The sequence below is a fragment of the Primulina huaijiensis genome, chromosome 8 (genome assembly GCF_012295235.1).
Source record: "Primulina huaijiensis isolate GDHJ02 chromosome 8, ASM1229523v2, whole genome shotgun sequence".
Taxonomy (NCBI): domain Eukaryota; kingdom Viridiplantae; phylum Streptophyta; class Magnoliopsida; order Lamiales; family Gesneriaceae; genus Primulina; species Primulina huaijiensis.
The window spans coordinates 3,189,440-3,203,137 of NC_133313.1; the positions used below are offsets into that span (position 1 = coordinate 3,189,440).

The window sequence follows — 13,698 nt, forward strand, 5'->3', positions numbered from 1 at the left end:
CATCGACCCACTAAAATATAAACTGAAGACACGCGTATTGTTTATGTAACACGTTATATGCAAACAATGACATTAGTGATTTTCAAATTTTCAATCGTATATCAAAAGAAAGCGATAATTTATTATGTAGATAAAACTAGATTTACAAATAATAATTTTTTTAATTAATAATGGTATTAGAAATCTATATTATTTTATTAAGTTTGAGATATTTAGAGTAACTAATTTTGGTGTCATGGTTTGTTTTAATAATAATATATATTAATAAAATGTTAAAATTTTAATACAAATTATACGTAGTTCAATGGATAGAGTCATTGTTTTTTGAACTTTAAGTTATAGGTTCAATTTTTGCTGAAGTCATTTTTTTATTTATCAATTTATTTTTAATTTATATATCAAAATTACAGTGTAATCTCTCACTATTTCTTATAATTATATTTTGATTTTCATTTAAATATAAATCAAATAAATTATAAAAATTATTATATAAGTACGCAACGCGTCCGTCGTACACTAATATATGGAAAGAAAGAACAATAAATCACAAACTATTAATTTAGCATCCCTTTTTTGAAAAAATTGTTACTCTTTCTCCCTTTTGTTCTTCACAATCTTCAAATTTGTCACAAATTCATCGATACATTTATCCGAGCTCCCGTCTGCACCAACAGCCCTCTTAGCCAGATCTCTCCATTTTCTAGCATTTATCCTCACAACCTCACTTTTCTTCCCTTCCATCACCTCATTCAAGCAAAACAAAAACTCTTCACTCCTGACTACACCAAACTCATCCTCTCTACACCTGACCCCCACCCCCCACACCTCCTCTATAAACTTTGCATCAGTCATTTGATCCGACCACTGCGGGATCGCCACCATCGGGACGCCTAACGACAGCCCTTCAACAGTCGAGTTCCATCCGCAGTGCGTCACAAAGCAACCGACGGCTCCATTCGCCAGCACCTCCAGCTGGTTGCACCATGATACGACTAGCCCTCTATGTTCGGTGGCGTCAACGAACTGTGTGGGGAGTTTGTGGCGTTCGGTGTCTCTTAAGACCCATAGGAATTGTACGTTGCTACGCATTAGTGCGTATGCTATTTCTTCGGTTTGTTTCGAGGTTAATTCAACCATGCTGCCGAAGGATATGTATGCGACTGATCTCGGTGGTTTGGCTGCTAGCCATTTTGTGCAATGTCCACTTAGAGGTTTCCAGAGGCTGGCTCCGTAGTTTTTGTCTCCTTCGATCCTTCCATCTAGGTAGTAGGATGGTACCATCGGTCCTACGAGTTTGGCTGGCCATGACTTTGCTACACTCTTCGCCTCCTTTTATTAAAAAAAAAAAGAAAAGAAAAACAGATGGCCGGTGATTATTATTATATTTCATTAATTGCAAGCTGGGTAGGAAAGAGAGATCAGAGACTAGTATACTGTGGTTTTTCTAAAGAAATTATTACAGAAGAAAAGGTGATACAAATCATCAACATTGTTAATATATTATATTACATTGACCGGATATGTCATACTATTTTAGGAAGACTCATATGTCAGAACACCGGATGAAAAAGTCTACTTAAAAAATATATTTAGAAACAATAGCAATTAATTTGAAATCGTTAATCTAAAAAATAGCTTTTACAAGTTATATACACGATGACAGTTTCAATAATTGATGAATTTTTAAGTAAGAAAATGATAAGAGTAAAAAAATTAATGTACCTTGCCTTCCAACTCTTGGAACGAGTTGGCAAAAACAAAATCTGCCTTGTCCAAGTTGGAGAACTGACTCAATTTCATAGCCAGGTAAGCGGGGTAGCTTTCGGGTGCCTTGATAAAACCAGGAACATCGCACGCCTTCAATGGCGGCAAACCGGGCAGCACCAAAGGCTCGTCGTCTTCGACATTCACGGGTAACGCTAGCGCCCCATTGTGTATGTGGCAAAAAATAGCGCAGACAGCGGCCGAGTTTGTGAAAAACGACGCGCCCAGTATCCCATGTTGGTGGGCTACATCAAGAGCCCATGGGAAAAACGAGTCGTAGATTATGCAAGTTATAGGGAGGCTAGTGTCTTGGTACTTTTGGATGAGTTGTGAGAGCGTTTTGGCCCCATTGTCTTTGAATGACTTGAGGTAAGAATCTTCATTTTGTGCTTGAGTGAAGCCACCTTGGTCAAACCCATCGGAGATCGGCTCCACCGCGATACCAGCGGCTTGGATGGATTTGACGGTGTAGTGGGTGGTGGCTACGGTGGCCTTGACGCCCTTTGAGGCGAGGCGTTTGGCGAATTGGAGGAGGGGATTTATGTGGCCTTGGCCGGGGTACGGGAGGACTACTATATGGGGAGTTCTCGTTGGCATTTCTTCCATTTCTCAATCACTAGCAAATTAGTTTGGTAAAAATTAAATGAAATTGATCTTCTATGAATCAAATTGTTGTGGGGGGATCTCAATTTATATAGGCTAAATTGTGGGGCGATAACGTACACATTTGTTGATTGTATTCCTTTTTTTTCATTATTATTTTAAGTAAAGAAAATGGAGCCGTGGCGTGACGTAAACAAATACATATACATATGCGTAAGTATGGCAAAGGCATTGTAACAAAATTCGATCCTACCCATTCCGGCATGATATAAGTGTTGCAAGGACATCCTGAGAAAATTCGATCATATCCGTGTAAGCACTACTTGTATACGTTAGGATTTTGACATATATTTTTTTTTACGCGTGTCAAAATCATGTTCAAGATGTGTACAGATAAGATCGGACAAACCGATATTGTGTAAGTGAGATGTCGTAAATCAAATCCTACCATTCAAAATGTAAAATTCTAGATTTGTGAAAACAAAATCCTGGTGCATTTTATTTTTTAGTAACAATTAATTTATTATCTTAGGATGATACATAATTTTATCAATTTTATTCATAATAAATTTATTTAAGACACCTCCACCTCCACCTCCACCTCCACCTCCACGGTGTGAACATGACATGAAACCCACCAACATAAAAATATCATCATACTTTTCAGCAGTGGGCCCATACTACGAAAGGCTATTATGTCATGGTTGCGACGTCATGCGTGACGTCAGAAACTTTACGTAACCCATTGCATCAGCCCAGTGACTTAAGCATTAATTAGTCCCACCAAATTAAAACAAAATATCTCAGCAAACCGTCCAGTTCGAGAGCGGATTGCAAATCGGATTTTGTGTTTGAAATTTTTTTTTTTCTTGAAATAATGTAGCATATATTTTTAATATCCTAACTTCTAATTTTCTAATTAAAATTCATAGATTTGTTTAAATGACAAAAACTTGTGTGAGATGGTCTCAAGTATCGTATTTGTGAGACGAATCTCTTATTTGGGTTATCCATGAAAAAATATTACTTTTTATGCTAAGAGTATTATTTTTTATTGTGAATATCGGTAGTGTTTACCCGTCTCACATATAAAGATCCGTGAGACCGTCTAACAAGATACCTACTCTATTTAAATCTAATCTAGTTTATTATAGTACAAAATGATAGATATTTTCGGTGGTTTTAGGATTGTTGGAGTCTGTTTTGTCTAATCACAATGGGGTTGCGACAATCAAAACCGGAGAGAACAAGGTAAACAAACACACACAACTCGAGAACAAAAATAACAAGAGAAAAATGACCAAAAGACGATATATGAAGAACTTAAAATCGCAATATACTTAGAATATACGATGTGATCGAGTTTCAAAATTATCTAAGCCAATAAGGAGAGTAAAAGGGCAGCTAGAATTATCTTACGAGAAGAAGAAGCCATGAATTACTGCTCTCTTTTCTTCTTTTTTTTTTTCTTTTTTGAAATTGAATATTTTTCTTGTTTTCGATTGTTCGAGAATTTATTATCTTATTATATTAATTAATAGGAGTATATTTTTGCTGGGTAAGGTCCATTTTTTGCGTCATCATTTTAGGCCCCACTTCTGCGAATCCGGCAAGCCCCTTCATATTTTGGACATGTTTGGAAGTAATCAAACTAAACAGTAATTAAGTTTCTGGTTTGTCTTTATTTTATTTTGAAAGATGGAATTTTGAAAATTAAATTGGAATGAAAATTTGTTATTTATGAACGTGTGAGTAAATTTGGCTTTCCACATTTTTGAGTTAATAGTAGGAGTAATTATGTTTTAAATTGCAAAATGAATTTTGTATGACTTTTGATATGGTTTTTGAAGCCTATAAAATTCTAAATAGTGTTTTCATTTTCAGAATCTACACACGATAAAGAAACCGACGTATGTGCCGATCACAAACATCACGTGGAAGTTACGAATATGTTTTAAGGAATTATACTTTGTTATAGACTTCGATTTATTTGTTTCATTATTTTGTTACTACAATTATTTTGTCAATCTATAATTACATTGCTACAACTTATTTCCTAGTTGTTCCTGGTTTATATTTGGGTTGGCTCATCCCCCAAATAGACAGGTTGGATAGGTGATTTCCTAACTCGCCCAAATGGTGGGGCGAGCAAATGGTGAGTTGTAGGCTCGTCTCAACCCGCCAAATATAAATAAAAATTAGTGGGTTCTGTTGGCAATATCCCAACATGTCCAAATGGTGAGCCGCTCATAAGATTTAAGTCTGGAGTTTATCAATTTCAGGCGGAATTTAGTTAATTATTGATTTTATTAAATTAACTATCAATTTACTTTACTTTGTTCAAATACTCTGCTTCATGTGTCTTACATTGTCGAGTTTGTTTTGATTTATGTAATATTATTTGTTTTACTTATATTCACATTTATTTCTTGTATTTTGGATTTTGTTTCATTGTCAGTTTCCAAAATACATAATTTTAAGAATTTAATTTTATTTTAGTTTTTTTTTTTTTCAATAAGTTGAATTAAATTTATGGTACGTCAATAGAGTGGATTCCAAAAAATAAATGACGCTTGGCGGTAAGTCGTCAAGTGTCCGTGGACATACCGGTAAATTGCATGTAGTATATAGATAACCTCGGAGGAATCCGGCCATGTTCCGGTTGGATTCTCCATTCATTTATTTTTGAAAGCCATATTTCGAAGGATGCGGCTCGTAAAGAAAATATTTCAAAAATTATCACATATTCCTACATTTAGGTTGATGTTTCGAGTTATATAATATTAAATCAAAATTCAAATTTTAATTTTATTATGTTATATCTACAACAAATTTGCATCTTGCAGCTGAATGATAATATCTTCAACAAATCGCAAAACATATTCAAACAAATATTTTTTTCGATTGTCTCCATATATTTAATATCTCAAACCAATATTTTTAAATTTTATTGATAAAATATGTGTCGAGGAGTATAACTATGAGATGTTTGTACTTGATCAAACTCACTTGTTAAGTTCAGAACGCAATATATCACATGCCAAAAAAATCTACTCTTGAAACTATGGTAAATGTTGGAATATTTGTCTTTAATATTGTTTCTTTTATGGAAAATGAAGCATGTAGGCCAAAAAATTTAGGTTTTATTAGAAATGATGCATATGACCATATGAGTTGGCTGAAAAAACATATTGAAGTTGAGAATGAAGATGCAACTGCATTATTTATTCAATATTTTATAGATATAGCGAGTAAGGAGAATTAATTTATTATTATTTGAATGTGCAATTGGATGATGACGATAGATTAGTGAACTTTTTCTTTAGGGACTATAAATGTGTGGTTGATTATGAATATTTTAGTGATATCATGTCGATTGATAGAACCTATAGAAAAAAAAGTATAATATGATTTGTACTCTATTTGTTGGTATAAATCACCATATGCAAAATGTGATGTTTAGCTTGGTGTTTATGTCAGATGAGACTGAAAGTTCTTTTGAATGGTTATTTACAACATTTCTTGATTGTACGAGTGGGAAGCCACCTCAAACTATTTTTTCAGACCGATTTCAATCCATGATGAATGCCACTGAAACAATTTTTTCACATTCACATCATCTTTTATGTCAATGACATATAAATCAAAATGCTCTTTCACACTTTGAGAGTTTAAATGGCAATTCAAATTTCAAAATATTTAGAAATGCACGACTTATTGTGAATATGAAGCTGAATCTAAGATCATTTGGAAATATGTGATTGATACACATAATTTAAATGATCATAAATAGTTGAATGAGATGTATAGTATTAGAAAAAAAATGGGTTCATGCTTTTAGCAATGAAAGGTTTAGTGTGGGAATTTTGGTTACATCGAAAAGTGAGGTAAAAAACATGGTTTAAAAAAAACCATTAATAAAATAAATTCTTTATATGAATTTGTGTTGAATTATACAAAGATTCAAAATAATTGGTCAATGAACGAGAAGACTAAGGATACTCCTCCTCGTCGTGGTAAGCTTTTACAGATTTTGAAGAATCGTCCTTTGTTGATTCAAGTTGTTGATGTTTACACAATTTCCATATGCAAGTTACTTGAAATTGAATTTGCTAATTCCTTGAATTGCAAATATATTGAACCACCATCTTGTTTTGGTAATGATTGGAATTAGATTGAAATCAAAGTTAAATCTCATGATGAAAACTCAAAGGTTCGGCACGTGGTGTTCAATAAGCAGAATTATGAAATAAAGTGTAGTTTTCATAAGTTTGAGAGAATGGAGATTTGTGTAAACATGTTATGATAGTGTTTAATTGTATAGATGTCACTGTTTTACCCATAGGTTATATTTTGAAGAGATTGATGAAAAACATAAGACATAAATTTAACCTTCATTTTCATGACAGTGGCGGTGGCGGTTGTCATGTTTTTGATATGATGTTTGTCAACCAGATAATGAGATCGATGTATAATCTAACTCAATTGAGCAAACCTCATGAAGATGCGAGAAAAAGATTATTTAGATTGATTAAAAGGAAAATGAAAAGGAAAAGCTGAAATTTCAAGTTTTCTATTCAACATTTTATTCATATACTCATTATAGAGTAAATCTTTCACTTGTTTGGATTTGCTAGGTACAAAAGGAGCCAAAAGAAAAGATAAAATGCACAAGATGGCCCCACCCCAGCACACGGGAAATGAACTATATACAATCACAACAACAGTCAAATTTCACACAATCGCAAAATCCATTCGCATCTCCTCAATTTCCATCTCTATTTGGGCACATTCAATATATTTTCCAGTATTCAAATCAAACGGTAACTTATTCTTTTTTAATTTTCACTATGGAAGAAATTTGTGTATTATCTTATATTTGTTTTTATTATCTCGTGCAAGAAGCAAATACAAGCTTTTATTCAAATGGTAAGATGAATTTATTCTCTATTCAGTTTTGGGGTCCTCTTTCATTAAAAAATTTATGAAGTTTCTGTTTGTGGTTACTATCAAGTGGAATATATTTCAGAAGTTTCTGTTTGAGGTAACATTTTGAAGTTTCTGTTTTTGTTTGGGTGATCTATATGCGTTAATCGCAACTCTTTAACCTCTCTTTATCAGATAAATAAACCATGGTTTCAAAGGAACTGTGGTTAGGTTCAAACTTAATAAAATTCAAATTCTTATATTTTCCCTATCTGAGAAGTCAAATTGGTTTTATTCAAAAAAATACTACGAAATTATCTGTCAAAATTATACACGTATCAGATGTTGAATGAGTTCAAACAGTGCCCTTGGAGGTAGGTTCGACTTTACCTTTTGGGTCCAACTTTCAGTCGATGGCAACCCACGCCAGATCACGTTTCTGTTTCATTCTTACCGTAGACCGAGGAAAAAACTCATCGCGAACGTAATACCGCATAGATATTTTGATGTCATTGATATTCCTTTTACTTTACTTGTATCATGTGAATACGGAAATCAAGATAGTGAAATATCAAACATTAAACCCGAGGTCAAGCCACCTCAATAGGCTCACATGAATCTGCTCAACTCGACTTATATCCAACCATTAGTCATTGCAAGCAACAGGAAAGAGCCATTTGCTATTATACTCCTATTTGCCTCAAATGATACACTAAACCAACTGATTTTTTTACCTTAACTTTCCAAGCGAGCATTGTACACTGCCTTTTCAGAGGAAGTCATTCAATCTTAAGGTCTTCTACATCAAAATCTACATTGATCATTGATAAGACCGACTATGACGCGGTATCGATCAATTTAAGAGGTTAAATTTTCAACACTTACCTAAATTGCAACAGAATTTAAAAAAGAACATTTTTTGCAACAACCATTAAGAAGAAAACACTCTTCATGTCACAAGAAGTTATAATCAAAACAATCACTTTTAGCAACGCAGATACCATGATAAGTCAGTTATTGTTCGACCCTTTTCTTGATTATATCATCAACCTCAATAAAATGATCTTAAAGGGATAGTAAATTTCAACACAATTGGCGGGTAAATCAAGACAAGATTTGCATTAAAAAATCGTATTTCGTCGTAGAATGGTGCAATTGCTTCACACAAATCTCATTTGCATCGAGAGTAACTATCATGCTGGCCTTCTGAGACGAGGTTGCAGTGCAAGCATGATTTTCTTCCTCGGTCCCTACAAATTCAGAGCCTTCAATAAGTAAGAAAAATACGAAAGATAGACCTGAGAGAAACACGATTTTGGTTGAAAATTAGATTCATGAGATGCATCTTTCAACAATTGAAGGATTTCTATTTTTTCGCCAAAACAATTAGAAGACTAGTTGATTCTAACAACTGATTAAGTGTTGTTATAATATTCACTAGCATTTACCCGCAAGAAAGCTATATATTTATAGGAGAGTGGTTTACTTAGAATCCATGTGCTTTTATGCACCCAGTAACTAACGGGAGCAAACCAATGGGGTCTCAGAGATGTGGGTGATTAAGTCTCATGGATAGAAAGGGTTGATACTTGTTTTTTCAGTAAAAATCATACATCAAATTTGAAAATGTTTCCATTTGTGAGCGAGCAATCGCCCACTGTAAGGTCTGCAATGTGATTTAACGAACAACCATAGTAAGTTTTCTAGGTACACCACTGTCTACATCAGCTAATTGCTATTCACTCTGCCTCTCGACTTTCTACCTACATGGCACGATCTGAGGAAGAATGCACAACAAATCTAAAAATTACCATGGATCAACGTGCAGTAAGACATCAAATATCAGATATTGACAAAGCTATTACCATGGGTATTCCCAACTCTTTAAGGTCACTGTCAGTCATCCGCTTCAAAGAATACATATCCACCTGCAGAAAGAAACTTCTATTTAGGTAATAGAGAATAGAAGCACGTCTATTTTATGAAAAGTATGGCAGAACAGAAAATGCATGGCAAAAAAACTAGAAATTAAAATGATTAGGATGATATATGGAGCGGAGCACCGAGCACCCAAAAAATAAGTCAACAATTAATTGACTGGATCACATAAATTACTTCAGCCTAAAAAATAAATAAGGAGTGAATCCAAATAAAAGCCTGATACTTCATCATTCTTGTAATATGATAATTTCTCTTCAGATTCTTTAGTTCTTATAAATAAATAAAGACTTCTGGAAAGTAAAAGAAAACGTGTGTGCCATTAATTAAAAGAAAGAAGAATTAAAATCTTCAAAGATTACACACCTCCTCAGCCTTAAAATTAATGGCAAACTTTTCAAGGCCCAGTGACCTCAGAAAGATGTCAACAGTAGTGTGATCATCCACCTGCAAGCATAAATATAATGATTAAACAAATATGGAATCCTTCTTTGTAAAGCTGCAAAGTTCAACCACATCTTCAAACTTTTCTTGAATACCAGAAGTTGTCAATGTCATTCACTGTTCCATTGGTTTGTCGAGGATTTATCATGTGTGTGTGTGAGGTGAGCATAGTTTGATGAGAACTCATTTCCCCAGAATCTTAAATCATCCAAAAGGACATCATAGCATTGGATATGAATATATGCTCAACATCAAATGCAGCAAAGAATTGTTTGTAATCCTTGATTTGTGAGAAATGAAACTTTTTAACACATATACAATCATACAGTCAAAGGGAGAATACTCTTTAACATTATAAAGTCATATAGAATATAAGATGCCCCCAGGTGCAAGCTTTGAGATCATAAAAGCTTGGGGAAAAAACGACTTTTTAAAGTTCCCAGAAACAGCCATCCCACAACAATCTAAACTTAGACAAATAAATAGGATTTGGATAAAACCATGCTTTTTTAAAAGATTCAAGGTATATTATGCGGCGGATCGGAATTGCAGCCAATATTCTAGCAGCCAAAAAATAATCTCCGCCATGGTGAAGAAACCAACTTTTCTCATAGTTCTTGAAAACCATAAACATCTAATAAATCATTCATCTTATGGAATCCAAACAAGTGCCTTCTTCACATGCAAAGATACAAAATAAACAGTAAAGACAAACTTTTCACATGGACAACCACACTCAACCATGTGGTATAACAATTAATAGAGCAATTAAGACAACTCAGCTTTGTGGGAAGTGCTACAAAAAAAATTTCTCAGGAGAAGACAAGAAATTTTATGTACACGGTACCACATATGAAGTATTCGGTGCGTGATTGCTAGGTAAAGGATGTGTTGAGACAATTGGCGCCCTGGTCTTCATTGGTCCAACAGGTGGAGCCATTTTCGCCAAGTACGATGAAGAACTTGTGGGTCTTGTAAACTCGAAAGCATCTTTAAGTGTACTCGACCTGGTATCACCCAATGTTCTAACAGCATATATTCTCTTTGATTCTTCATCTCTTACAGGTGCAGGAAGACCTCTAGAAGTCGTCAAAGCCTCCTCGGACGGTGATCTTCGCCTTAAATGATCCAAGGTCCAGGGAGAAGAAGAAATCCCTGGCTCCATCTTAGATACATTATTTGCAGTTCTTGGGCCATGCACATCAGATATCATACTAGAACGACTAATCTCTGGCATACGATGTCTGCTATCCTTTGGCTCAAGACTGATTCGCCCACTTTCTCTGGCATCGGGCACAAGTTGTACCCTAGGTTTGAGAAGTTGCTGGACCTTAGGTAATGGTAAGTGCTGGCTAAAACTCCTGGAGGCTGACATTAACAGTCTGTCATCCATAGGGCCTGGAATGTGCTGTCTACTATCTTTCGGTTCCAAATAACGTGGTCTAGTGTCCTTTGGTTCAGGCAGCTTTTCCCATAAAGATACACTATTTGTTGAAGATTGTGCAGGCCTCGAGAGGATGTTGCGAAGATCTTCTCCATCCTGCAGTCTGCTATGACTTTGCTTGCGCATATTTTTTTGAATGATTTTGTAGCGGAGATCATCTCTACTTAGATGGATATCTTTTATCCAATCGAAATATGAAACAATGAAGCAAATCATATTATTTTCTAGCAATAACTTTAGCAACAACAAGGAATCTTAACCATTCGAGAAGAAGCCAATTACCGTCAGCATCAATCATAGCTCCACCCTCTCCCCTCATTCTGCAAAGCATAATAACAAAAAATAATTTGTATCTGCCCAGTAAACATTTTACAACAACATCTGCAGTTTTTTAGTGTCCGTATTCTTGCTAAAAGCGAAATTAGCACTGGCAACAAATTGGAAACAACTACAAAAAGTGTCTCGTCGGGCAATAATATCGGAACTAAGGAACATCAATAGTTAATTTAAGCACTATATCTACTGATAGATAAGGAGCAAATTTCACACACCTCTTGTTATTGAACTGTGCAGATGAATCTACGAAATTTCCAAGCCTTTCTCTAACTGATCGCTTGGTTCCAGCATGTGGCTGTACATCAGCATAAGCACTATCAAATGAACTCCCATCCCTTTTCACCACCTACAAAATACACATAACAAAAGAACATGATGCCACATATCACTGAGAAAATGCAAAAGTCCACAAAACCCATAAATCCGGCAAGAAAGAAAAAACACCCAGCATCTTTCACACAATTTCCAATCACGTTATTGAACATAAAAATCAATCAAAGTACGAGAAACTCTTCACTTGGCTAAATACTGGCATCATCTATCTTGGCAACGCAAATCCGTGATATCATTGATGACATTCGAAAGTATTGAACAAATTACTACCTGACCAGTGCGTCCAAGGGTTATTGTGACCCGAGACCTCGAAGTCTCTGACATTCCCGATAAGCCAAAGCTTCCAAAACCTACTCCGAAAAATCAAACAGTAATGAAAAACAAATGCAAAATCGAAAGACACACTCTCGAAAAACACTATAGTTGGAGAATTTAATGAGACTTTGTTGTCGATAAAAATGCTCCACTCAATTAGGGTTTCGATTCTCGCGTTCTTGACAGGAAAGAAAAGCGACTAAAGTGAAATTGCATTTTTCCCCTCGAAAGATGCTATATTTTTAGCATTGTTACTCAAAAACAAGAAGATTACAATTGGAGACAGATAATTTAAATATTTGGGAATCTATGTTCATTATTAATTATTAATTACTAATAATAATAATAATAATAATAATAATAATAATAATATAAATGTCTCTGACATTTTAATTTATTTATGTCCAATTTGACATTATATTTAAACGAGAAATAAAAATTCATTTTGATTTTCGAACTATTGATAAATTGAGAGATGAATAAATGAATTATCGTAAATGATTTAGTTGGTATATAATCTAACTAAAAAGATTGATTTTTCCCTTAAATCTTTGTATAAAAATGATAGAATTATTAATTAATATAAATATATATAAATTGATAAATTATACACTCAAAAAAATATATTTTCAAAATATTTATAAATATATAATAAATTTATATATTTTTTCTTTATCCACAATTCAATATTTAATATTAAAATTACATTTACTAAAATTAAAAGTCAATAAATAAATTATATGCACAGCTAAAATATTGATCAAAATATAATAAAATAAATATTTCTCTTTATTGATAAAAAAAATAATAAAATAAATATTCTTTTATTTAAATTGAAGTACTAAGTCGAAAAATCACGAAACTTGATAGAAATATCTAAATCATGTGTATAAATTTTTGGTCATGGAAGTCGTGTAAATCGAAAAAATGAGTGAGATTTTAATTAGTTGTAGTATCGATGTTTCGGCCGTCTTTTTTTTCCTAGAGATTTTCCTTTTCCTCCCTCGATCATATATGACCACACTCAATGCATATGACCACGCTCGAGAATCTTCAAAATGAATAAGAACTTCATCTTATCGAATATATAATAAATCTTTTGAAATTTTACGACATATTTTCCCTGATCCTAATTAATATTTAAATATCTCTATCATATATTCAACAAATCACAACAAATATTTAAACAAATATTTTTTTCAATCATCTCCATATCTTCAAAATTGCAACTTAATATTTTAAATTTTCTTGACAAAATACAAAAATTAAACCAACAAAAATATTTTCTAACTCACAACATACACGTACCAAATTGTGAAAAAGTGAACACTCTCGCATAAAAAACTTCACGTTCTCTAGGCACTCTCTCCTTTGTATCTCGTAGAAGATTCATAATTTTAAAAATAGAAGAGTGTGAAGGGGAAAGCGACATATTTAGACAGTCTCACGAATAAATTTTGTAAAATAGATCTCTAATTTGAGTCATTCGTATTTTTTTATGCCAAATATATTACTTATTTTTGTAAATATAACCGTGATTAACTCGTCTCATAGATAAATATTTATGAGACATCTCACAATAGATCTACTATTAT

At 33.6% G+C, this 13,698-nt stretch overlaps 2 protein-coding genes across 2 annotated transcripts; both read right to left on the reverse strand.

Moving 5' to 3' along the window:
- Positions 1-473: 473 nt before the first annotated feature.
- On the reverse strand, positions 474-2,435 carry LOC140982324 (UDP-glycosyltransferase 74B1). Its single transcript, XM_073448802.1, has 2 exons — positions 1,723-2,435; positions 474-1,329 (listed from the first exon to the last, which is right to left on the reverse strand). The coding sequence occupies exons 1-2, from the start codon at positions 2,368-2,370 to the stop codon at positions 586-588; spliced, it is 1,392 nt and encodes a 463-aa protein (XP_073304903.1). The 5' UTR covers positions 2,371-2,435; the 3' UTR covers positions 474-585.
- Positions 2,436-8,224: 5,789 nt separating this feature from the next.
- LOC140982988 (uncharacterized) lies at positions 8,225-12,282 on the reverse strand. Its single transcript, XM_073449800.1, has 8 exons — positions 12,255-12,282; positions 12,059-12,138; positions 11,671-11,801; positions 11,402-11,439; positions 10,523-11,295; positions 9,598-9,678; positions 9,159-9,221; positions 8,225-8,543 (listed from the first exon to the last, which is right to left on the reverse strand). The coding sequence occupies exons 2-8, from the start codon at positions 12,110-12,112 to the stop codon at positions 8,487-8,489; spliced, it is 1,197 nt and encodes a 398-aa protein (XP_073305901.1). The 5' UTR covers positions 12,113-12,138; positions 12,255-12,282; the 3' UTR covers positions 8,225-8,486.
- Between the last annotated feature and the right edge of the window lie 1,416 nt (positions 12,283-13,698).